This window comes from Phyllobates terribilis, unplaced genomic scaffold (genome assembly GCF_046119375.1).
Source record: "Phyllobates terribilis strain yellow unplaced genomic scaffold, ASM4611937v1 Scaffold_4__5_contigs__length_816908805, whole genome shotgun sequence".
NCBI classification, from domain to species: domain Eukaryota; kingdom Metazoa; phylum Chordata; class Amphibia; order Anura; family Dendrobatidae; genus Phyllobates; species Phyllobates terribilis.
Window position 1 is genome coordinate 617,086,777 of NW_027362764.1, and position 27,743 is coordinate 617,114,519.

General features: G+C 43.1%; 1 protein-coding gene across 2 annotated transcripts in view; it reads right to left on the reverse strand.

Moving 5' to 3' along the window:
- Nucleotides 1-27,743, reverse strand: part of ATP6V1H (ATPase H+ transporting V1 subunit H) — a 145,344-nt gene that overhangs the window by 103,413 nt on the left and 14,188 nt on the right. For both annotated transcript variants that reach the window (XM_073676728.1, XM_073676727.1), the window contains 4 exons: nucleotides 23,226-23,325; nucleotides 21,123-21,212; nucleotides 9,345-9,458; nucleotides 172-276 (listed from right to left, as the gene is read on the reverse strand). In XM_073676728.1, coding sequence (XP_073532829.1) covers nucleotides 172-276; nucleotides 9,345-9,458; nucleotides 21,123-21,212; nucleotides 23,226-23,325 — 409 coding nt within the window. The remainder of the gene's footprint in view (nucleotides 1-171; nucleotides 277-9,344; nucleotides 9,459-21,122; nucleotides 21,213-23,225; nucleotides 23,326-27,743) is intronic.

Here is a 27,743-nt window from a genome sequence, read left to right on the forward strand (position 1 = left end):
ACCTGTCTGGCCTTACGCTCTCATTCTGAGCCGATACATACTGTGGGAATGTAGATACAGCTAATATATAGGGAGGCGTTAAGATTTTGTAATGCCAGTAATTACAATTTTATGCCACTTGTTACAAAACTTCATAATCTACCAATGAATCCAGCGAGTGGAAAGGAATACCTGGGAGCTCAGCTGAGTTTTAATCCAGTTGAAGTAGTAATTTAAATCGCTGCCCTCCATCAATTCTCTCCCCCACGCTGCCAATTTAGCAATTATACGTGCTGCCTAAAAGAGAGGAGAGAAAAATACAGTGACCGTGAATGATAAAAAATATATAGCACTTAAACACACCAAGACTTAATAATTAGAATATAATCCAAGACATTAAGTACTAATTACTAGTCCATTCTCCATGTATTAAGATTCAAGCAATGCAAGACCTAACAGAAGAAGGCATTGATGCCAGTGAGTGCTAGCGGCGACATAGCTATTATCCTGGGTACACAGGCACCGGGAACGTTGGCTTATGTTAGCACTTAGCTCAGTGACACTGCTGAGGTATACAGTGTGAAATACAAGATATCCAACAGGTACATACTTAATTTATAAATCTTTTTGACATGCATATTGGTCTAATTGGGATATATACCATAATACATTTTGACCACTGTTTCCTCTATCTATATTGTTATATTATTTCCCTTCCTTGTTAAGCATACTGTCATAAGAAATGTCTTCATTCTGTACAAATTTGCTCCACAAGTCTAGATGGTCTACTGGGGTACCTGAAAGATTTCAGAGATTTGTTCTCGGAAAAAAGAAGCAGAGATGTTACTTCCCCATCGTCCTTATGACTGTGCTATTAATCTTATCCCGAATGCTAAATTACCTAAAGCTCATGAGATGTGCGCTTGCTTTGTGCTCCTTGTCTGGTATTCTGATCTTTGCTGCACGACCTAGGATGTGTCTTGACCATCCGTTGCCTTGCCCTTTTGTTGTGATCCGCTACCTTCTCGGAATATTGACCTCAGACTGTTTCCTGACTACGCCTTTGTCTCACCCCTCTGTCTGTCTATGACTTACTATCTTGGCTTTTGACCTCGGACCTCTTGACTACCCCGCCTCACGGCTTATCCTTGAGTAGTGACTAGCGTAACACATAATTTACCTATACATTTGATTGTTTATTATGACAGATTTTGGCAGCTCTTCGCTGTGTTTATATTAGATAGGTACATATTCACATTGGAATTATTTACGAATACAGACTTCTAATGTATCTTTTCTAATTGTTACCATACGCTTTCAGGTCGCCAGAGTACTGGTATTCGTCTTTCCATGTGTTGTGTTGTCGATTATGTTTGTTATATTTATGTACAGTACAGACCAAAAGTTTGGACACACCTTCTCATTTAAAGAAATTTCTGTATTTTCATGACTATGAAAATTGTACATTCACACTGAAGGCATCAAAACTATGAATTAACACATGTGGAATTATATACTTAACAAAAAAGTGTGAAACAACTGAAAATATGTCTTATATTCTAGGTTCTTCAAAGTAGCCACCTTTTGCTTTGATGACTGCTTTGCACACTCTTGGCATTCTCTTGATGAGCTTCAGGAGGTAGTCACCGGAAATGGTTTTCACTTCACAGGTGTGCCCTGTCAGGTTTAATAAGTGGGATTTCTTGCCTTATAAATGGGGTTGGGACCATCAGTTGTGTTGTGCAGAAGTCTGGTGGATACACAGCTGATAGTCCTACTGAATAGACTGTTACAATTTGTATTATGGCGAGAAAAAAGCAGCCAAGTAGAGAAAAACGAGTGGCCATCATTACTTTAAAAAATGAAGGTCAGTCAGTGCGAAAAATTGGGAAAACTTTGAAAGTGTCCCCAAGTGCAGTTGCAAAAACCATCAAGCGCTACAAAGAAACTGGCTCACATCAGGACCGCCCCAGGAAAGGAAGACCAAGAGTCCCCTCTGCTTCTGAGGATAAGTTTATCCAAGTCACCAGCCTCAGAAATCGCAGGTTAACAGCTGCTCAGATTAGAGACCAGGTCAATGCCACACAGAGTTCTAGCAGCAGACACATCTCTACAACAACTGTTAAGAGGAGACTTTGTGCAGCAGGCCTTCATGGTAAAATAGCTGCTAGGAAACCACTGCTAAGGATAGGCAACAAGCAGAAGAGACTTGTTTGGGCTAAAGAACACAAGGAATGGACATTAGACCAGTGGAAATCTGTGCTTTAGTCTGATGAGTCCAAATTTGAGATCTTTGGTTCCAACCACCGTGTCTTTGTGCGACGCGGAAAAGGTGAATGGATGGACTCTACATGCCTGGTTCCCACCGTGAAGCATGGAGGAGGAGGTGTGATGGTGTGGGGGTGCTTTGCTGGTGACACTGTTGGGGATTTATTCAAAATTGAAGACATACTGTACCAGCATGGCTACCATGGCATCTTGCAGTGGCATGCTATGCCATCCGGTTTACGTTTAGTTGGACCATCATTTATTTTTCAACAGGACAATGACCACAAACACACCTCCAGGCTGTGTAAGGGATATTTGACCAAGAAGGTGAGTGATGGGGTGCTACGCCAGATGACCTGGCCTCCACAGTCACCAGACCTGAACCCAATCGAGATGGTTTGGGGTGAGCTGGACCGCAGAGTGAAGGCAAAAGGGCCAACAAGTGCTAAGCATCTCTGGGAACTCCTTCAAGATTGTTGGAAGACCATTTCCGGTGATTACCTCTTGAAGCTCATCAAGAGAATGCCAAGAGTGTGCAAAGCAGTCATCAAAGCAAAAGGTGGCTACCTTGGAGAACCCAGAATATAAGACATATTTTCAGTTGTTTCACACTTTTTTGTTAAGTATATAATTCCACATGTGTTAATTCATAGTTTTGATGCCTTCAGTGTGAATGTACAATTTTAAAAAGTCATGAAAATACAGAAAAATCTTTAAACGAGAAGGTGTGTCCAAACTTTTGGTCTGTACTGTATATACCGTATGTTCAAATAAAAGTTTTGGATTTTAGCTAATTTATACTCCTTTTTTCTCTCTTTGTCCTTATGCAGGTCAAAGGGGGTATAGAAGTACTGAAAAGTACAGCCTAATATAACACTACCGACAATGATCTGCTACCACTGACTGCAAAAGACTTTTCAAAGCAGCAGTGTAACATAATAAAGCCGCACGTGGCACATTTTGTCCCAAGCCAAATCATCACAAATGCCCATCTGGATGAACCAAGCGTAAAAAAGTACAACCCCAATGATTCCAAAAAAGTTGGGACACTGTGTAGAGTGTAAAGAAAAAAAGAATACAATGATTTGGAAATGTCTTATAGCCATATTGTATTCACAACAGAACATAGGACCCAGATCAGAAGTTTAGACATTTTTCATTTCATTTAAAAAAGAATAACTCATTTAGAAATCGATGGTAGCAACAATTCTCAAAAAGGTTGGGACAGTGCCATGTCTACTATTGTGTAGCATCCCCTCTTCTTTTTACAACAGTCTGTGAAAGTTTGGGATTTGAGGAGAATCAGATCTCATACTTTGCACTAACGAGGGGCAATAACCCGAAACATCGTGTTTGCAAAGTGAGATTCTGGTTTGGCTTTTATCCCAAGTCATATTGCAAGGCTCGTTAAAGGGTCACTATTGACTCTTAGGATTGCTGCTTCCTAAAGGTGACACTAGAGTTCAAGTCCTCTTCCACTCTGAAGAGACAATTTGCACATTTAATTTCCCAGAGGAGCATGCAAGGCGTTTAAGTCTTCCCATACTGGCATACCAGACCTGGCGTGTCACTCTCCACAATGATATACCTTGCCCCTTAGATCCTAGATATGAGGAGATAAATTGCTGGTGTTATGGGACAGGAATCTTGTCCCATTCTTGTCTCATGTAGGATTCAAGATCCTCATCAGTCCAAGGTCATCTTTGCGGGAGTTTTCGACTCAAAATGTTCTGGTTTGTGAAAGATCTGGACTGCAGGAGGCCGGTTCATCACCCAAACTCTTCTTCTGTGAAGCCATGTTGTTGTGATGGTTGCAGTATGTGCATTAGCATTGTCTTGCTGAAATATGCCAAGCCTTCCCTGAAAAAGACATCTAGATAGGAGCTAATGTTGGTCTAAACCCCTCATATAATGCTCAATATTAGTTAGAAATGACTGGGTCAGGCCAAGTTTGAGCAGATTTGCCTGGGGAAATCCCATTTGCAGACAAGTTATTCTCCACATACGGAATGTCCCTAATACCCTAAAGCAGGGATGTCAAACTCAAATACACAGAGGGCCAATAATAAAATCTTGTACAAAGTCAAGGGCGAACTTTGATATTTATTAAAAAATGTCTACAATTGAGGAAGTTTTTCTTTATCATTCCTTACAGAATAATGGGCCCCACGTCCTCCTCCATACAGAATAATGGGCCCCACGTCCTCCTCCATACAGAATAATGGGCCCCACGTCCTCCTCCATACAGAATAATGGGCCCCACGTCCTCCTCCATACAGAATAATGGGCCCCACGTCCTCCTCCATACAGAATAATGGGCCCCACGTCCTCCTCCATACAGAATAATGGGCCCCACGTCCTCCTCCATACAGAATAATGGGCCCCACGTCCTCCTCCATACAGAATAATGGGCCCCACGTCCTCCTCCATACAGAATAATGGGCCCCACGTCCTCCTCCATACAGAATAATGGGCCCCACATAGTCCTCCATACAGAATAGTGGGCCCTATATAGTCCTCCATGCAGTATAATGGCCTACAAAGTCCTCCATACAGAGTAATGGGCCCTATATAGTCTTCCATGCAGTATAATGGCCCAATATAGTCCTCCATACAGTATAACGGCCCCACATAGTCCCAAATACCTCTACCCCAATTCCTTGCTACTTCGGTGTCTGCAGCGTGTTTTCTACAGCTTTTCACTGCTCGACAGTGGGCGCGAAATAGCGGCATCATTGTGCCTGCTATGCTGAGACACCAGGTGCAGACGGAGAATGATGGAGAAGGGAATGTCGGCTGATGGGCCTGATCTTCCATCATTGCTTCAACTGTATCGCCATCCAGGATGCCGATACAGTAGAAAGTGCAATGCCGGGGGAGGGGTGCAGTGCCAGCATCGCGGGCCAAATATAATCACCCTGCTGGCCAAATTTGGTCCACGGGCCAGAGTTTGACATGTGTGCCCTACAGCATAGTAAATATAAGATGCAAGAAGTAAAAAAAAAACTATAATACGTTACTGCTCACCTCTCCTGTCCCTCCACGCATCACAGTTAACTGTATGGTCCTCAATGCATTTTCTTATCAATGCTGCAAGCAATGAATCCCACTAGCCCTGAATCTTCACGCTAGGCAGGGGACCGTTCTGCACAAGCCTGTGCAGGGTCAGGACGTCCACTGTGACCTTGCACACATGCGCAGAACTACCTTGGGTCTCATCAGAGCTGAACATCCTTGCCTACCATGAAGAGGCTCGGAGATTCAGCACTCGCGGTGGTGGTAAGAAGATACAACGAGGAGCAAATGGGTGACAGTGAGAAGCGGAGGGGTCGTAGCTGTGAGTAGTAAGGAGAGTATAATGGTTTGGTTTTTTTCTCATTTTTTTAAACGTTTGATGGTCGTTTACAGATCAGCTAAGTGCTGTATCTGTGCAGAAACCAAATTACATAATGTATCCGCACAGAAGCAAATTACAAAAAAAAAAAATCATTGGTGAATGCACTTTTTTCTAATATTCAAGGCCAAATCCACTCGAATATATTCGCTCATCTCTAGCATTGATGACGCCTTACAAGATGTGTAAGCTGCCCATGCTATAGGCATTAATGCAACCCCATATGATGAGAGATGCAGGCTATTGAACTCTGCGCGGATAACAAATTGGATGGTCGTACTCCTCTCGAGTCCAAAGGACATGGCGTCTGTGGTTTCCATAAAAAAATTCAAACTTTGATTCATCTAACCACAGAACACTTTTTCATTTTGCCGCAGTCCATTGTAAAAGATCTTTGGCCCAGAAAAGACACCAGCAATTCTGGATTGTGTTGATATATGGCTTCTTCTTTGCATTATAGAGTTTTAATTTGCATTTGTAGATTGCACGGAGACTTGTATTACACACAATGATTTCTGGAAATATTAATGAGCCCATGCAGTGATTTGCACAACTAAATCATGCCTGTTTTTAATGCAGTGCCACCTGAGGGCCTGTAGATCACAAGCATCCAATATTGATCGTCGGCCTTGTCTCTTGTGCACAGGGATCTCTCCAGAATCTAGGAATCATTTGATGATATTATGTCCTGCAGATGGTGGGAAATTCAATGTCTTTGCAATTTTACATTTTTCTGAAATTGTTTCACAATTTTTAAATGCAGCTATTCATAGATTGTGACCTCTAACCATCTTTGCTTCTGAGAGACTCTGCCTCTCTATCATGCTCCTTTTACTCTGAATCCTGTGGCTTAGTTGAAAATAGACCCTCCAGTTGTCTTTCATTAGTACCACTTACTTTTCCAGTCTGGTCAACCGTGGGCCAACTTTTCTTAGATCAATTTCTAAATGAGTTACTGTAATTTATTCAACTGAAATGGACAAATATCTAACTTTTAGCTTTTGATTTGTTTTCTATTTTATATTGTGAATAAAATATAGCTACAAAAAAATTCCAAATCATTGCATTCTTGTTTTTTTTTTTTTTTTTTTTTACATTTCACACAGTCACAATTTTTTTGGAATTGGGGTTGTATTTGTTGAGATGGACAAACATGCATATAGGGATATAGGCCCATATTTACTAATCCATTAGTATAAAAAGTGTAAATTATGAGTTTGCATTCAAATGTACTTCTTCAGCCAAGAAAAGTATGTGTGGTCTCAAACAACATTTAGCTTTAGTCAAACTTATTAAGGTGGTTTCCATATTTTTATGATATTATTGACCTGTCCTCTGGACTTTTAGACAGTTCCCAATGAAACAGAATTGCTATACATTGTGAAAAATTTGGCAAAAATTACTCCAAGTACGGTATGTCCCTTGCTTAGACAGACATCAATAAAGGTGGTCGGAAAAATCCCTTTACGAGAAAAAGTATATAAAAGGCGCAAATCTATGTCTGCTCAAAGCAGGTGTCAAGCTTCTTTTGACTGCTAGTTCCTAATGTGCCAGCACTGCTAAGAGGAGTGCGCCCCAAAAATCACTCCAGCTATCTCCCTTGCTTAAAATGGCATCAATAAGGGTGGGCCATTATATGTAACGCTAGATGGTGGCCCGATTCTAATGCATCGGGTATTCTAGAATAGGTATGCGGCCGACCGGGCGCAATCAGCAAAACGGTGTTTAAATTTGGCGGCAATATCGGTGATTGGTCACGGGTGGCGGCCGCGACCAATCAGCGAACTGTGTTAGTGAGGACCGGAGAGCTTGTTTAAATTTGGCGATAAAATCAACCAAAATCTCGCTGATTGGTCGCGGTGGCCGGCCGTGACCAATGAGCAGAGCGGCGTTTAAATTTGCCGGCCATCTCGTTCATTGGTCGCGGCCGGCCACCGCGACCAATCAGCAGAGCGTTGTTTAAATTTGGCGCCAAGCTCTCTGATTGGTCGCGGCTGGCGTCCGCGACCAATTAGCACAGCAGTGTTTAAATGTGGCGTCAAAATTGGTGATTGGTCACGGCCGCTATTTAAATGTGGCGCCCAAATCGGTGATTGGTCGCGGGCAGCAGCCGCGACCAATCAGCAGAGCGGTGTTTAACTTTAGCGCCAAGATCACTGATTGGTCGCGCTCTCCGCACGCGACCAATCAGCGAATCGTATTGGTGAGGAGCGGAATCGTATTAGTGAGGACCGGGGAGCGGCGCTGCCTGTACCGCTACTTCCGCTGCGAGAAGCCGGGACATGAGCGACTGCTCGCAGCAGAAGTATCCCGACCCGCAGCGCCGCTCCCCGATCCTCCCTTGACACCTTAGCCGCTGATGTCCCCACAGTATCTGCATGGTATTACAAAGGTCCGGATATTTGTGTTAAAAATCGCTGATTGGTCGCTGGCGCTGCCCGCGACCAATCACCGATTTGGGCGCCAAATTTAAATATCGGCCGCGACCAATCACCGATCTTGGCTCCACATTTAAACACCGCTGTGCTGATTGGTCGCGCCCAGCGTCGGCGACCAATCACCAATTTTGGCGCCACATTTAAATAGCGTCCGTGACCAATCAGCACAGCGGTGTTTAAATGTGGAGCCAAAATCGGTGATTGGTCGCGGCCGATATTTAAATTTGGCGACCAAATCGGTGATTGGTCGCGGGCAGCGCCAGCGACCAATCAGCGATTTTTAACACAAATGTCCGGACCTTTGTAACACCATGCAGATACTGTTGGGACATTAGCGGCTAGGGTGTGAAGGGAGGACCGGGGAGCAGCGCTGCGGGTCGGGATACTTCTGCTGCGAGCGCCCGCTCATGTCCCGGGTTCTCGCAGCGGAACTATCCGCACAGGCAGCGCCGCTGACATCCATGAGGCTAGGGTGTGAAGGGAGGACCGGGGAGCGGCGCTGACATCCAATTGGTCGCGGCCGCTATTTAAATGTGCCGCACAAATCAGTGATTGGTCGCCGTCTTGGCCCGCGACCAATCACTGATCTTGCCGCCAAAGTTAAACACTACTGTGCAGATTGGTCGCGGACGCTGCCTGCGACCAATCACCGATTTGGGCGCCAAACTTAAATATCGGCCGCGACCAATCACCGATCTTGGCTCCACATTTAAACACCGCTGTGCTGATTGGTCGCGGCCGATATTTAAATGTGGCGCCCTAATCGGTGATTGGTCGCGGGCAGCGTCCGCGACCAATCAGCACAGCGGTGTTTAACTTTTGCGGTAAGATCAGTGATTGGTCGGGTCCGAAGACCGCGACCAATCATCGAATCGTCTTGGTGAGCATCGGGGAGCGGCGCTGCCTGTGCGGGTACTTCCGCTGCGAGAACCCGGGACATGAGCGGGCGCTCGCAGCAGAAGTATCCCGACCCGCAGCGCCGCTCCCCGGTCCTCTCTTCCGCATGGAGGTCAGTGACGCCGGCGGTCCTTCCGCTGCTACCGGCCGGGAGATGAGCGCCTCGCGCCGCTCATCTCCCGGCTGCATCTCCTTCCCGCAGATGGGTCTGGCAGTCGAGGTCCTTCCACTGCTACCGGCCGGGAGATGAGCGCCTCGGTCCGCTGCCGGACCAATGAGCGACGCGGGTTTCCTGGACAGACAGACAGACAGACGGGATAAGACGATTATATATATAGATATGGGAATAGTATAAACACTTGTTTTACCATGTGGACAGTGAACAGATCCTGACGATTTAACATTGGTAGAAAGTAGGACCAGGCGGTGTTCTTCCCTCGGCGGGCATAGTCAAAAAATATACTGACGCGTTGATGATTTTCCTAGAAGACATAAAACAAACATAAAAATGGCAACAAACAAGGCATGCTGAATTACCTATATCTAAAGTGTAGCTTTACAATAGGGGAGAATAAATGTTCTCTTTGTTAGAATAAACGTGCACTTTTCCATCTAGAAATGCTAATAGGAGGACGACGTCTGACAGTCGGGGCTGTATCCTCAGGATGGACATAGGATCTTTATGCGATAGAAGCCATCAAGTATACAGTCCTTTAATTATGACCATGCGTCTCCAGCCTGTGTCTGTCACATGGGCAGCAGTGAGACCAGCATTTATCTAAGGAGCCATTATTCCAAGAAGTAACAAAAATAGAATTTCCTTTTTTTAGAACTTCCTGGAAAAATACAGAGATGGGAACCGGTTTTCAATAAATGAAGAGGATAAATGTACAACTATCCCATAATTATACATGATTCCAACTGGACCCTGCCTGTACACATCATAGTTACTGCTAAGGATAAAGATGTAGAACAGAGAAGTCAAACTGAAATACACAGAGGGCCAACCTTGATATTTATTAAAAAATGTCTACAATTGAAGTTTTTCCTTATCAAATATACTAATGAACCTTTTCATATGGTAACAAACTTAAAGGCGTTGTCCCACCAACAAAGTACATTTTAATTAACAGATCTTAGCATATTGGAAAACACAGTAAGACACCGCCATAGTGAATTCCTCCACAGTACCCTCCACATGCACAGTATGATGACCCCACTGTACCCCTCTCAACCCATCCGGCAAAGTATGTGGGTATCACAGTATTATTCACCAACTGCAATCCCCACACAGTATAATGGACCACACAGTCCTCCATAAGTATAATGGGCCCCACATAGTCCTCCATACAGAATAATGGGCCCCACATAGTGATCCATACAGTATAATGGGCCCTGTGTTACCTTCCATACAGCATAATGGCTCCACATAGTCCTCCATACAGTATATTTGGCCCTGTATCATCTTCCATACAGTATAATGACTCCACAGTCCTCCATACAGTATAATGGCCGCCAAATAGTGCTCCACACAGTATAATGGGCCCCACATAGTCCTCCATACAGTATAATGGGCCCCACATAGTCCTCCATACAGAATAATGGGCCCCACATAGTGATCCATACAGTATAATGGGCCCTGTGTTACCTTCCATACAGCATAATGGCTCCACATAGTCCTCCATACAGTATATTTGGCCCTGTATCATCTTCCATACAGTATAATGACTCCACAGTCCTCCATACAGTATAATGGCCGCCAAATAGTGCTCCACACAGTATAATGGGCCCCACATAGTCCTCCATACAGTATAATGGGCACCACATAGTCCTCCATACAGTATAATGGGCTCCACATAGTGCTCCATACAGTATAATGATTTAGTGAGGTACATCTCACTAAATTAGAATATCATCAAAAAGTTCATTTATTTCAGTTCTTCAATACAAAAAGTGAAACTCATTATATAGAGTCATTACAAAAAGAGTATTTCAAGTGTTTATTTCTGTTCATGTTGATGATTATGGCTTACAGCCAATGAAGACACAAAAGTCAGTATCTTATCAAATTAAAATAATTAACAAATACACCTGCAAAGGCTTCCTACACATTTAAAAAGGTCCCTTAATCTGTTTCAGTAGGCTCCACAATCATGGGGAAGACTGCTGACTTGACAGATGTCCAGAAGGCAGTCATTGACACACTCCACAAGGTCCCAGAGATCCAATTTACATTTGGAAATCAAGGTCCCAGAGTCTGGAGGAAGAGTGGAGAAGCCACAATCCAAGCTGCTGGAGGTCTAGTGTGAAGTTTCCACAATCAGTGATGGTTTGGGGAGCCATGTCATCTGCTGGTGTAGCTCCACTGTGTTTTATCAAGACCAAAGTTACCGCAGCCGTCTACCAGGAAATTTTAGAGCACTTCATGTTTCCCTCTGCCGACAAGCTTTTGGAGATGGAAATTTCATTCTCCAGCAGGACTTGGCCCCTGTCCACACTGCCAAAAGTACCAACACCTGGTTTACACACAACAGTATCACTGTGCTTGATTGGCCAGCAAACTCGCCTGACCTTAACCCCATAGAGAATCTATAGGGTATTGTCAAGAGGAAGATGAGAGACACCAGACCCAACAATGCAGACGAGCTGAAGGCTGCTATCAAAGCAACCTGGGCTTCCATAACACCTCAGCAGTGCCACAGGCTGATTGCCTCCATGCCACGTCGCATTTATGCAGTAATTGATGCAAAAGGAGCCCTGACCAAGTATTGAGTGCATTTACTGAACATACATTTCAGTAGGCCAACATTTCGGATTTTAAAACCATTTTTCAAGCTGTTATAAAGTATTCTAATTTACTGAGATAATGGACTTTTGTGATTTCATTGGCTGTAAGCCATAATCATAAACATTAACAGGAATAAACACTTGAAATAGATCACTCTGTTTGTAATGACTCTAAATAATACGAGTTTCACTTTTTGTATTGAAGAACTGAAATAAATTAAATTTTTGATGATATTCTAATTTTGTGAGATGCACCTGTAGTCCTCCATACAGACTAATGGCCCGGTCTGGTGTCGTGGGCCAAATATACTCACCCCGCTGGCCAGAGTTTGACATGTGTGATGCAGAAGAACTGATATTGGTTAGGGCAAGGCTGGATGAATCCCCGGAGCCATGCAGACAAAGCACGTAGAGATTTCTGCCAGCCCCTACCTCTCTGGGTTGTTGTAGATGGAAGTTCTTTTGGCTGACCAGTCTATCGTTATCTGCTCACACCTTTCGTGTGTCCCTCAAATTTAAAGGTTTCACCTTAGTCTTATTGGACATTTCAGAAAGACCGGTGGCACAAATTACTCATTTTGGCTGGCAGGTTTCGGTTGGCAACGATGCAGCAATTAGAATTTGCAAATTCGCAAGAGTAGTTAATAGAGATATAGAAGTAGAAACAAAGAAAACTAAAGAAAGTAAAAAATCTGTCCTATTAGGAGCTCTTTTACAATGCACCCTGGTAGGAACTGAGATATCGCACAAGTAGAGAACGTACGTATTTTATACACAAATACGCAAAACGTTTGATGGCAACACGCTAGATAAAATTGCTCACAAGCCAAAAGGGCTACTGAAGGCAAATGTGGGTCTGTGCAATGACTGGTCCTTATGTCCCTCAGTGGTAATTGCTCATACAACAGGTGACCTATTTGTGGACCCCAAAGAAATTCTGAGAAGAATCTCCATTAAGACTAAACGAAACCTCGGTTGGCGGTGTCATTAACTGTGCCGATCAAAACTGCTGATGAAGGGGGGCTTGGACCCCCTCACTGACTTAATATTGAGGACGTATCCAAGGTATAGCTCACCAGTATAAGGCCGGACAGGCCCTTTAATTAGTGTTTCTGTTACGATTCCTCCATTCTCAGAAACAGTATCAGCCCTCCTCACCTGTCCACCAGGTAAGATTTATCGACACAGCCGCAGCAGATCTTGTAATCAGGGATTCAGGTATTACCACAGTCCAGAAATCAAAGGTGCTGCCACAGAAAAGGCAATTTCACCCCAGATTTACTAGGCATTGGGTCACATAAACCACGTCACCTATCCACTACTGATATAGGGCACGTTCCCCTTACCTCTTCCCTGTGGTTCATGGATTACAGTGAAATCTCTGAATAGACACAAAACCGATCTACAGCCTGTATCACAGAGGCCTAATCAATCACTGTCAGCCTCAGGACTAGGCATTGGGGAGAAGGACTGTGGTGCAGTTTAGGGTCTCAAAGGGAACCTGACAGCAGGATTTACCCCCAGCGCTTTATCAGCCTCTTAATACCATTGTTAATGATCCCTGTGTTATACCCAAACACTAAATGTGTTTGTTTAAAAACTATGGTAAATCCTCCCTGCCGGTGGGTAGCGGACTAGTCCTGGACCACTGTCAATCATTGCTACAGGATCACCCTGCCCTCAGCAGCATGACTGACATTACAACTGATGCAGGGAGCGTAGGGAGGAGGAGGAGGAGGAGAAGTCTCTTTCCTCCCCCTCCCTGCACAAGCTGGGAAGTCAGTCATGCTGTTATGGATGTGATCCTTTACCGGCAGGGAGCTCTACCAATGATCGACAGTGGTCCCAGACTAGTCCGCTACCCAGCGGTAGGGAGCTCTACCAATGATCGACAGTGGTCCCAAACTAGTCCGCTACTCACCAGCAGGGAGCTCTAGCAATGATGACAGTGGTCCCAAACTAGTCCGCTACTCACCAGCAGGGAGCTCTAGCAATGATGACAGTGGTCCCAAACTAGTCCGCTACCCAGCGGCAGGGAGCTCTAGCAATGATGACAGTGGTCCCAGACTAGTCCGCTACTCACCGGCAGGGAGCTCTAGCAATGATGACAGTGGTCCCAGACTAGTCCGCTACTCACCGGCAGGGAGCTCTAGCAATGATGACAGTGGTCCCAGACTAGTCCGCTACTCACCGGCAGGGAGCTCTAGCAATGATGACAGTGGTCCCAGACTAGTCCGCTACCCACTGGCAGGTAGCTCTAGCAATGATGACAGTGGTCCCAGACTAGTCCGCTACCCACCGGCAGGTAGCTCTAGCAATGATGACAGTGGTCCCAGACTAGTCCGCTACTCACCGGCAGGGAGCTCTAGCAATGATGACAGTGGTCCCAGACTAGTCCGCTACCCACTGGCAGGTAGCTCTAGCAATGATGACAGTGGTCCCAGACTAGTCCGCTACCCACCAGCAAGGAGGATTTAACATAATTTTTAAACAAACACATTTGGCGTTCAGGAATAACACAGGGATTGTTAAGAACGGCATGGGGAGGCTGATAAGTTGCTCCTAACATGTCCCAGGGGTAAATTCTGTTAGTCCTGGCCTATTACTAGTATCACTGGGAACTCTCGAAATTGTACCTTATTGGGCTATGGGATATAGTAGGAAAAAAGAAATTCGGCTCCGCTACAACTGGATTGTAGACGTTCAAATGACTTCACAAAAGTAAATCAAGAGGTTAAAGAAAACTTAGGAAAAAGAGTATTCGTACTCGGCTAAGCCGTGCAGTATAATGGAGCGAGGGCTGACATTTGATCTCATGAATAAGCAGAACAGAACGGCTGTCAGATCTGACATCTGGGCTTAAGAGCAGACAAGAGAACAACTTAATTCCAGAACATTCACTTGAAAGGAAAATTATAATATTCACATTGAAATATGCACGCTATACACCGAAGAAGAAAATATCTCAGGGAGAACAACGGATTCGCTGTACCAACATATCGGAGATGCTTCTGTATGACCTCTACGCATCTGGCAGAGAATACAAGGCCTGTCCCATCACTAGTCCCCGATGGCTGAGCCTTCACAGGGATGGATCTGACCGGTCTATATCCTCTAGAGTTATACGCGCTCCTATGAGCAGGGCCCTCACTCCTCCTGGATCATATGAACTGTAACACACTACAGCATATGTTGGTGCTATATACATAAAGATTAGAGTTATACTACCAAACCAAGCACGAACTCTCAGTGGGCAGCAAGATTACCAGGCATCAGTACACCTACTGTTTAGCCAAGCATCCTAGTGATATACTGCTGCTGCCCAGAGGGCCCAATCCCAAAGCACTGGCAAAGGCCTCTAACCATGGGCCGCCCAGGATCAACACTAGACATACTACTATCTTAAAGAGAATCTATCACCAAGTTTTTTCCACCTAATCTGAGAGAAGCATAAATGTAGGGGCAGAGATCCTGATTTCAGCAATGTATCACTTACTAAGCTGCTTGCTGTAGTTTTGATAATTTCCTGCTGGTAAAACAATGATTTTATCACTAGAGGACTAATAAACCTCTTGCCATGTAGTCCTCCATAGTCATGAGCTTTGTATAGCCTTCCCATCACCACTGATTAGAAGCTTTCTGCCTATGCACAGCGTACACAGAAAGCTGCCAATCAGTGGTGTGGGCGGAATTATACAGAGCTGAGCATTCAGAGCTCTGGTAGATCTGCAGCCGATAAAACAGTGATTTTATGAAAACTGCAATAAGCAGCCCATTAAGTGATACATTGCTGTAATCAGGGTCTCTGCCCCTACATCATGCTGTTCTCAGATGGTGTAGGAAAAACCTGGTGACAGATTCCCTTTTAAGATCTTTCTACAATGAAAGTTAGTGATCTAATTTCAATCCTATTGTCATATTTTCAAGATTTCGTGGCTGACAGTGAGTGGAAAAATAATATAGTCCACAACCTCCTGTCACACAGTTTCAGTGCCAGTCAAGGTAATAGAATATCTCCATTCATGGACAGCAAAAAAATTATTTTGGAAATACGAAGGAAGCAATTCACATTAATTTTAAGCTGCATGATGAAACAGTAATTCCCCTCCACCATCGCCCCGTTCCTCCTTTGTACACATCTCTAACTGGCTGTAAGCATCTAGCTGCTGCAGGAGCCCCCACACTGCCGCTTCCTCAATGCTAACCAAAAGGGTGTTCTCAAGTTAAGAGCGATCTTCTATCCACGGAATAGGGGATATCGTACCATGGCCCCCCACCAATCCTGAGAGAAGAGCCTCGGCTGAATGGAGCGGAGAGATGGCCAGAATTCCCATTCATCGATATAGGACTCCCACCACCTCGCCACTGACAGCAGTGCACAATGAGCCCTTATACGCAACTTAGATCCTATTGATCTAATATATATATATGGCATATCCTGTGAATATGCCATAAATCTCAGAGATGGGAATACCCTTTAAGCACATCCCACTCTCTTGAAGTCTATGACAGATACTGAAAGTACTAAGTGAACAGATGACTTGGGTACAGGATCCTCACTCCTAAGAGATTAGGGTCCCAGACCTGGAACAAACAACAATCAAGCACTTGCGGCTGATCCTGTGTAAATACAATTATTAATATAAGTAAGTAACAAGTCAATCAGATTTTTTGCAAATAATCTAAACTAAAGCATAATTTTTTTTTATCTTATCTGAGCTATTCTAGTTTTTGAAATCCGTGTCCACAGCTCCATGAGGACATGAATTTCCATGTCCAAATTAAATATGCAAATTGTCTCTTCAGAGCACTCTAGCGCCACCTATAGGAAGTAGAAATCCTAAAAGTCAATATCGACTCTTTAACGAGACTTGTCACATGACTTAGGATAAAAGTCAAACTAGAATCTCAGTTTGCAGACACTGTTTCAGGGTGCTGCCCCTCATCAGAGCAAAGTGTGAGTTCTGGTTTGGCTGGGTGAGAGGAGTCTAACTGGGATCTAAAGGGTAACGTTTCTCCTTGTGGAAAGTGACATGTCAAGCCTGGTATGCCAATGTGGCACGGCTTAAAAGTCTTCTCACATTGGCATTTCAGGCTTGGCATATCACTCCAACGTTACCCCTTGGATCCCATGTCCGTATTAAAATTCACAGGAGCGGTTTTGTCTGATGAAACTGTGAAACCTGCAGACTAACAATGGTCACTGATGGGCTGCAGCGCTCATGTGACAAACAAAGTTGCGAAGTCGCCAGGGCACACAGTGTTCGGACCAGTAAGCATGCAGTTTTTGTTTTATTTTATTTTACTAGGTACATTAAAAACTGATTTTCCAATAGCCCCTTTAACATGGTTTATGAATGGTGACCACCATTATCACTCTTCCCATATTTTACTATATAATAGTAATTTAATGCGGACCCCATTCCCCAGTGATGTTCAACACTTTAATAAGTGATAAGAAATTTCCGCTGATCTTTAATTGCATATTACAGAATCATCATACACTAAGGAGGAAAATGGTTTAAACAGATCTCTCCTTAAATAATGACTTCCATGAGAACACGCTCATAGACAGGGTGGCACTGAAACTCCCATAAGGCGACATTATCATTTATTAACCGTAAACACAAAATCATCTAATTATCCGATTGACATCAATTTCTAGCATTTGCATTTCTCCCTTCGATAATTAATTGTGCAGCCCTTTCACTCATTTATTCCTTTAGAGATTGCTAAAGTGTGGAAATGAAAAAGATGGTATAAGGGGAAAGAAAACCAAATACGGTTTACAATGAGTGTGAACGGCTCTCATTATTACAGAGCATCAATCACCTAAATGAGACGCTCAGCTCCGCTCATTTCTTAACAGATTAATTAAAGTGTCATCATTAGTCAAACAGATAAGGGCAAGTAAGTGAATGCATCGTCCCAGCAATAATGGGATTGAATATTCATTTTATACAATGCAGTCCCAAGCCGGAGAACATTATGACCAAGGAGGTCTTCAAAATCAATGCGGCCGGGATGAATATGGATTTATGTATTCATAATCATATAATATTGCATGTCGTAATCAATATTAATCATGTCCTATAACCTATAGTGACAGCAACATAAAGCTGTACACTCTGCATATGTATTCTGTCATTAAAGGAGGTTTCTGCCCAATACTGCACATTTAGAGTAATAAAATCTAACCGCGGGCAGCTGGCAACAACATGGTTAACTTTGTAAAGAGATAAACCCTCTTTGCTCTGCCCAGGCATTATTGGGGTATTGGATCATGGCAACTAGAGACATGGAAGTGCTTAAAAAGATGGACACGTCCATGACCCAACTGAATACCCCCAATTTCTATAGAGAAAGGACACTTTAACATTCCTGGCACTTTTCTGTTATTATCTTGTTGTGAATTCACTTTTGCCTAACAAGTTGTTGGGCGGCTCGAGAAAGACTGAGAAAATAAGATCATGTTTTGGACAATAGGGTTTGATTTACATGGTTGTGGGCAGATCTAGTCTGAGTGCTCATCAAACCCCCCAAGGAAGCAGAAGAGACTGTATAAATTGTAAAGCCCCCCCCCCCCATACATGAGATAGATGGGATCAGCCAACAGTTTATTGTGTATGTGACCACCCCTGCAATTGACGCTGAGGAATAAAGAGATCTGGGATGTCCAATTTCAGAACAGCCATCTTTTTATTCTCTAAGAGATGTCACCAGAGATGTCCAGCAGCGGCTCGCTAGAAAGAGAGTGCAGGTACGATTGACAGCACGCATGGAAGAGATGGCCAAAATGCCGGCCGACCTAATGATCAGCTATGTACAGGTCTGTTATTTTCTCCGTTTTCTGTAAATATGCAAGAAAAAAGAACTCCATTTGCCTACAGCTGTTCTGGGGTTCGGGCTCTTCATCAGTGCAAAGTAGAAGACTGGGAGACCTTGGGCAATAACCCCACAACAGCTGTCAGCAAACAGAGTTCTTTGTCTTTGCTTGGCTATATTGTGGGGGGAGGGGGTTCTTTCAAGGGTCAAAAATGACTTCAAGGATTGCTTCCACCAATAGATGGCACTAAAGACCCTATTTTTTTCCACTTTTAAGAAGCTTGGATGGGTGTCCATTATCCGAGCCTCAGTCCTTCTCAGCGCTTATCCACATGCACGTCACTTGAAAAATGGTAAGGTTTTAATTCTAGAGGTTAGGACCGTCCCGATTTGGGTCACCGTGACATGGTGGGATGGCTTTTATGTTTTTTTATCAAAATTAAGTTAACTAAGCACCCGGGGTTATTTTCATGCACTAATGTTATTTATTTATTCACTGCAGGGTATTTGCTTATTATGTTTTTTATCTTGGGTTTCATCAGTGCAAAGTAGAAGACTGGGAGACCTGGGGCAAGAACCCCACAACAGCTGTCAGCAAATGGAGTTCTTTTTCTTTGTTTCGCCAAATTGGGGGGGGGGGGGGGTTCTTTCAAGGGTTAATAATGACTTCAAGAATTGTTTCCTCCAATAGGTGGCACTAAAGATCCTATCATTTTCCACTCTAAAGAAGCTATTTGCATATTTTTTTCCCAGGAAGCCCTGCATGGCCTATGAGTCTCCATATTCAAGTTTGGGGGTGTCCCTTCAAGGAGAAACCTCCCCTCTTTTATCTGCAGCGTGTGTATGTGGAGGTACTTATCCCTGCTAAGATTCAATGGGTGCTGTAAGTTAGTGTATCTTAGGTGTATGGACTGTGTGCGGGTGATTTATGCTCAAGTTGCTACTCAATGTGAGTGGAAGGTGAGTGAAAAATTAAGTGAGTGGAAATAGAGTAACCCCTTGTGGTAGCACATATGTTGTACGCTGGAAAAATGTGTACAAGACAGAAAGGTATAGACAGGTCCAAATCAATTGACTTGGAGTAAGTTCAGAGAAGAGCCACCGGGATGGTGAGCGGACTGCAAACTATGTCCAACGAGGAACAGTTAAAAAGTAGACTTAATAGCTGTCTACAAATATCTGAAGGGCTGTCACAGTGTAGAGGGATCAACTTTATTCTCATTTGCACATGGAAACACGAGAAGCAATGGGATGAAACTAAAAAGGGAGAAGATACAGATTAGATATTAGAAAAAACTTTTTGACAGTTAGGGTGATTAATGAGTGGAACAGGCTGCCATGAGAGGTGGTGAGTTCTCCTTCAATGGACGTCTTCAAACAGAGGCTGGACAGACATCTGTCTGAGATGGTTTAGTGAATCCTGCATTGAGCAGGGGGTTGGGGACACGATGACCCTGGAGGTCTCCTCCAACTCTAACATTCTATGATATTTAGTAACAGAAATCTAGTATTTATAAGTCTTAAGACCTTCAACTTTACTGGGCATTGTCGGTCAGCAGTCTAATAAATGCAGAGAGACATCACTGCATTGTTAGCCATTTACATAGATTCCTCTGCTTAAAGCTGTGAAACACATAAGATAGCTGCCAGCTAAAAGATGACTATTACCCCCAGCTACAGTATATTTGGCCAAGAAGATATATAGCATTTTTTTTCTAAGCAGGTAGGAGGGAGGAGTATTTGCCCGATAGCCTAATCATTGAAAGCATAAGCTAAAAACAACCTGAAAAATAAACTGCATACACACAAGGAACAACCATCTATCAGATATTAATGGAAGCCTAATCAAATATGCTAATTAGGGTGCTTGGTGCACCCTTGGTGTGGCTAATAGTCTGAGTGCACCCACTGGTTTTGCATATCCCCGCCTCCCTCACTGGGGATTGGCAGCACAGGCTTGCTGGAGCTCTCGCTGCAGATAATGCTCATTACAAGCAAGCCAGTGATGTCAATCACCTGTGAGGGAGGCGGGGACATGCAAAACCAGTGGGTGCACAGAGCCTATTGGTCACACCAAGGGTGCACAGAGCCTATTGGTCACACCAAGGGTGCACCAAGCACCCCAATTAGCATATTTTATTAAGCAGCAATTACAACACCAAAGGTAAGATTTGTATAGGGACTATATCCCCTACAGGGCTATGTGCTTCGTTTATACTGTCAATTTGAGCTGACGGGACATTCCCTTATTGTTACATCAATTGGTAAAAACAAATAAGTATGGCAGGAAAATAAATATTCTGTTACCATAACCGAAATATAAAAAAATTAATTTAGATGAATTCCTTAATTAGTACCTATAGATTCCGTTGTATGGCCGTGACGTATGTAAGAACGTCAGTCACAGTTCTGGGATCAAAGTGTGGGCAGTAATCCAGAAGAACAAACGTTACGTACTTTTGGGACATTCGGTGTGTGATTAGATCATTTTAAGGGGTGGATCTCAGTGTGGCTATACCGTCTCAATAATTTACCTGAAGCATATCATCGACCATAGTTAAGATGTACTGGACCGTTTGCTCCTTGGAGATGTGGGTCATCAGGTTGATGAAGGTTTTAGCACACTGGGAAAAAAAATGAGAAAACAAGATTATCATCCTTTTACATATCAAGAACCCAAATGCCAAGCAAAGGAACAAAAATATGAATGAACTCAGAGAAATAATAATAATAATCAACATACTGTGTAAATACACAAAAACACAAAGTAACAGCACTACACACAATCCTAAGTTATTATTGTGTGATGTGTAGTGCCGCAACAACCACGAACAACAAAAAGAAAAGCACCTGGCACTCAAAGGGAATCTGTCATTAGGTTTTTGCTAACTCATCTGAGAGCAGAATAATGTAGAGACCCTGATTCCAGCAATATGTCACTTACTGGGCTGCTTGCTGCAGTTTTGATAACATCACTGTTTTATCTGCTGCAGATCTACCAGTTCTCTGAATGCTGAGCTCTCTACAACTATGCCGACATCACTGATTGGTCACTTTCTATATACACTCTGCATAGGCAGAAAGCTGCCAACCAGTGCTGGAGTGGGTTATACAGAGCTCATGAACATGGAAGTCTACATAGCAATAGATTTACTAGTGCTCTAGTGAATCTCCTGCTGATAAAATACTGATTTTATAAAAACTACAGCAAGCAGCCCAATAAGTGACATCACTGGAATCAGGGTCTCTACATTATGCTTCTCTCAGTTTAGGTGGCAAAACCAAGTGACAGTTTCCCTTTAACTACAGTATGGACATTCTCTTCTTTATGCTGATCTATGTAAATGCATATAATAAGGAAAAACTCATCAGGAGACCATGAATGGCACTATGGAGAGAAAAACTGTAAGAGACTGCAGTGCGGAATCAGTGCTGCCACCACTTCATCTCAGGACTGACGAGGGTCCCAAATATTTGACACCCCCCACAGTAAATAATGTAATAGAATATCCTAGACTGAAGCCATCACGGTATGCAATTGGAATAATATTTAATAACTCCTATTTCTATGTATTGCCCTGGATGGTCAAGTTTATTTAACTTTACTCTTTATCAGAAGCAGTAAAGGAACATCAAACCTAAAAACACATGATAAAACCACCCACAGTGTCACAAAACTTGACCACACTGTCAGTCTGCTACATTTTTGGCTAGTAAAAGACTTAGGGGACCCATACACAACAGATAGTTGTTGGCCAAATGACGGTTCGGCCCATAGCCATCTGTCCCAACTCATCCACAGGAGGGCTCGCTCTATGAGAAAGCCCACCATCAGAAGGAGCCAGGCTGTGGCTATCTCCTCGAGAACAAAAGGATCAGCGGTGCCAATCAGACTTACATCATCTGATTCAACAGAGGATGTGGAGCCGATATCAGTGGTTCGGTTAGGCTGCAGTTCGTGTAATGTGTATTGGACCTTTAAAGGTGAGGCTTTGACATGGAGACGGCGCTGCTCCGGCCACATATAGGACAGGGAGGGAGGGGACAGGCATGGCTGAGCTTCTGAGACGCAGAGAGACAAAAGCTTTTTAGATTTCCCAGCTTTATTTGTAACTAAACGGGATCAAAGAAGAGGAGATTGATGAAAAAAAAATTGATAGATTTTTTTTTGAAGGAGTGAAAATTCTATGTATATCAAAGTCATACATCACATAGCAATATCCTAATAACATATAAGAATGAATCACTCCCTTAATCCCGTGGATTACTGTATAGTAATATTTATAGGAGTTCCCACATCCTGATGATGCTTCAGCAGAATACAGACTGCAGCTATTCACAGAGTACAGGCCGTCCTAAGTGAGGTCAGCCTGGCATTGTAATACTCCCAACAAAAGCAATTATTTCTACATAAATATAGAACACATCACATAGCTTTACAATAGAAAAGTCCTCTTCAGAACATTCTGTAATGTGTCCTTTAGGGGGCATCGATGATGGGGTTCATTTTCAGATTGGGACCAACATGCAAGTAAATGATTGACAGCAGCTTTCTCTTATTTCCTGACTCTTTATCCTCCAGTGATGGAGTCTGGACAAATACTATAGGGCAGGGAAGAGGCAGCATGCCACCTTACCTGATTGCCTTCATTGGTTAATATGGCTTTCTTCTCCTCCGAATTGGACTTTTCAAACCTCAGGATAAATTCACAGTCTTCTCCCGAAATCATCTGACCCCTAAAATAAAGTATATTATAAACTCACAAGCATCAAGGTTATTTGACATAGAAGCAGGAATTTTTGAATAAATACGATCCAGTGGCGGCGACCCTGAAGAAGTCAAATTTATCACCTTGTAACTAAAGAAAAATTGCAATTCTGATAGGGAAATTGGTTACGTTGTAGGTGACAATACGACCTGCTAAAAGGAATCTGTCAGCAGGTTTTTGCTAGGTAATCTGAAGACAGCATAATGTAAGGGTTAAAACACAGATTTCAGTGATGCCTCTATTATAAAGATCTGAGGTTTTGTTTGCTTGTAATGACTGTTTTAGCACCAGGAGATTATCATTGATGGAACACAGCAGCGTGCATGCTAGTCTGACACGCCCTCTCCTGTGATAGGCAGCTCACTGTCTATGGACATTGTATATACGGACTCTGGCGGGGGCGGGGTTAGCTTTCTCAGCTCTGCTTCATTGCTAAATCTAAAAACTCTGTGTCAAAATAGCTGCACCCAGTAAACTAAGTGATACATCACTGGATTCAGCTTCTCTTTGCCTACATCAGGCTGTTTTCAGATAAGGTAGCAAAAACCTGCTGACAGATTCCCTTTAATACAGAGAATTACAGTAATTAAGAGGGGTTAAATCACTGACAGAGATAACTATGTTACAGTAGGGCACATATCTTCAATATTCTCCATGATTTGCTGCCAACTGTTATCAGTCTCGTGCTGCTTAGAATGAGGCTCCTGTTACTTTCCATGGGCCCCATTGAAGTCAACGGAGCACACAAAATTCTATGGACACGTGTAAACATGTTGGAACAAAACCACATCTTGAAGACCTGAAGAAAGACTTCAGTACAGAGCAAGTGCCAAGCAAAAAAAACCAAAGCACCTAAGAATTACTGAAGGCAATTAGATTAATGGAAAAAAAAATAACTTTAATAGAATGGTTAATTATACCAGAGCACTGAAATACAAATGTAATTATAATAGTAGTGAATAGTTTAAAAAGAAAAGAAAAAAACATCATGGCTTCTGGACAAAAATAAACACTAGATAAAACCAAATCATGGGTTATAAAATTGAGGGCTTATCCTCCGAATCAGCCATCAATAACAGATGGGCCCCAACCAAAGTATACGCACCCCACGATCAGCCGACGATCACTATTACAGTTGCAGGCCGGCTCGCTCTTACCATTCACTTCAATGGGATCATATCTGCAATTTCTTGAATGACCGCGAACAAAATAAATAAAAATACAGAGCAGGCAAGTACAAGCACACCTGTAAGCTGCGGTACAAACATCGAAGAGGTCGCAGTGTAAGAGCGCCACAATCTCATCTCACAGCGGATTGGCGCCAATGGTCGGTCCCAAGTGATCTCGGGAAATATTCATTTATTTACTGACTTATATAGCGCCATTAATTCCACAGTGCTTTACAGACATTATCATCACTGTCCCCATTGGGGCTCACAATCTACATTCCCTATCAGTATGTGTTTGGAGTGTGGAAGGAAACCAACACAAACACATACAAGCTCACAATATTCAGAATGGCTTCCCAATAAAGCTCTAGGCAGTTAACTTAAACTGGAAATGATCTTCTTACATTTCAACAAATAATTATTTATACGTGATCCCTTTTTGGCATACTTCTCTTTCTCTATTACTTTTTGATCTTCTGAAAAATTACAGATAATTGTCACGTTGCAGACATCCGTCTTAGGCCACCATAGATTTTCAGAATAAAAGCATTATATATCGAAACACATGTGGTACATGCAGATCACAAATTAAATGTTATTGGAAATCTGACAAACTTCTAATAGAACAGTGATTCTTTCCTTGTACATTGTTTATATGCTTAGCACATTACCCAAGCCCGTACAATGAGGGGGGTTATTCTATATAAGAACCATGTCACCAACATAAAGCAATAATTCACTACTCTCAGCCAACAGTCCTATGTGTATAGGGGCCTCCTGACAATCCAGCGAGGTCAGCATTTGGGAGAAGAGGTGGACCTGGTATGATGTAAAAAAGCATGGCCAATACTTTCTTTCCTGTAAGAGAAGCAACAGACAGACATTTCTTATTCCCATTCTACGACTGAGAGCTTCGGCCAGAAACGCGTCAGAAAACGGGCATGGCTTTTAACTGTCTTGGATATCCTACCTTTTAATTAAGTTTTTTCTGACTATAAGACACACTTATATATATATTATATATATACACACACACAGTGTATATATATATATATATATATATATATATATATATATATATATATATATATATATATATATATATATATATATATATATATATATATATATATATATTTATTACAGACCAAAAGTTTGGACACACCTTCTCATTTAAAGATTTTTCTGTATTTTCATGACTTTGAAAATTGTACATTCACACTGAAGGCATCAAAACTATGAATTAACACATGTGGAATTATATGCTTAACAAAAAAGTGTGAAACAACTGATAATAAGTCTTATATTCTAGGTTCTTCAAAGTAGCCACCTTTTGCTTTGATGACTGCTTTGCACACTCTTGGCATTCTCTTGATGAGCTTCAAGAGGTAGTCACCGGAAATGGTCTTCCAACAATCTTGAAGGAGTTCCCAGAGATGCTTAGCACTTGTTGGCCCTTTTGCCTTCACTCTGCGGTCCAGCTCACCCCAAACCATCTCGATTGGGTTCAGGTCTGGTGACTGTGGAGGCCAGGTCATCTGGCGTAGCACCCCATCACTCTCCCTCTTGGTCAAATAGCCCTTACACAGCCTGGAGGTGTGTTTGGTGTCATTGTCCTGTTGAAAAATAAATGATGGTCCAACTAAATGCAAACCGGATGGAATAGCATGACGTTGCAAGATGCTGTGGTAGCCATGCTGGTTCAGTATGCCTTCAATTTTGAATAAATCCCCAACAGTGTCACCAGCAAAGCACCCCCACACCATCACACTTCCTCCTCCATGCTTCACGGTGGGAACCAGGCATGTAGAGTCCATCCGTTCACCTTTTCTGCGTCGCACAAAGACACAGTGGTTGGAACCAAAGATCTCAAATTTGGACTCATCAGACCAAAGCACAGATTTCCACTGATCTAATGTCCATTCCTTGTGTTCTTTAGCCCAAACAAGTCTCTTCTGCTTGTTGCCTGTCCTTAGCAGTGGTTTCCTAGCAGCTATTTTACCATGAAGGCCAGCTGCACAAAGTCTCCTCTTAACAGTCGTTGAAGAGATGTGTCTGCTGCTAGAACTCTGTGTGGCATTGACCTGGTCTCTAATCTGAGCTGCTGTTAACCTGCGATTTCTGAGGCTGGTGACTCGGATAAACTTATCCTCAGAAGCAGAGGTGACTCTTGGTCTTCCTTTCCTGGGGCGGTCCTCATGTGAGCCAGTTTCTTTGTAGCATTTGATGGTTTTTGCAACTGCACTTGGGGACACTTTCAAAGTTTGCCCAATTTTTCGGACTGACTGACCTTCATTTCTTAAAGTAATGATGGCCACTCGTTTTTCTTTACTTAGAATTTGTATTATGGCAAGAAAAATGCAGCTAACAGTCTATTCAGTAGGACTATCAGCTGTGTATCCACCTGACTTCTGCACAACAAAATTGATGGTCCCAACCCCATTTTTAAGGCAAGAAATCCCACTTATTAAACCTGACAGGGCACACCAGTGAAGTGAAAACCATTTCCGGAGACTACCTCTGGAAGCTCATCAAGAGAATGCCAAGAGCGTGCAAAGCAGTCATCAAAGCAAAAGGTGGCTACTTTGAAGAACCTAGAATATAAGACATATTTTCAGTTGTTTCACACTTTTTTGTTAAGTATATAATTCCACATGTGTTAATTCATAGTTCTGATGCCTTCAGTGTGAATGTACAATTTTCAAAGTCATGAAAATACAGAAAAATCTTTAAATGAGAAGGTGTGTCCAAACTTTTGGTCTGTACTATATATATATATATATACATACATACATATACATATACACACACATATATATGCGGAGGAGTGAGGCACAGGAGGCAGCAGCCGCCTGCAGCAGCCCACACTGTCCCCACTGCTAAACAAAATGAATATTCACTGCTCCCCACGCCCATGGACGTGTAGAGCACTGAATATTCGTTCTCCTTAATAGCTGGCACACTGTGTAGCTGCAGCGCGGCTCCTGCTGCGGCAGGGCAATCGCGTGTGCCCGCTATTAAAGGCCATGAATATTCACCCCTCTCCAAGTCCATGGTGAATATTCATGCTCTTTAATAGCAGGCACACGCGATCGCCCGGCCGCAGCAGGAGCCGCATTGCGGCTACACTGTGTGCCGGATATTAAGGAGAATCAAGTCACTGCTCCCCACTCACATAGTCCGGCGTGGGAAGCAGTGACTATTCCTGCAGCTGATC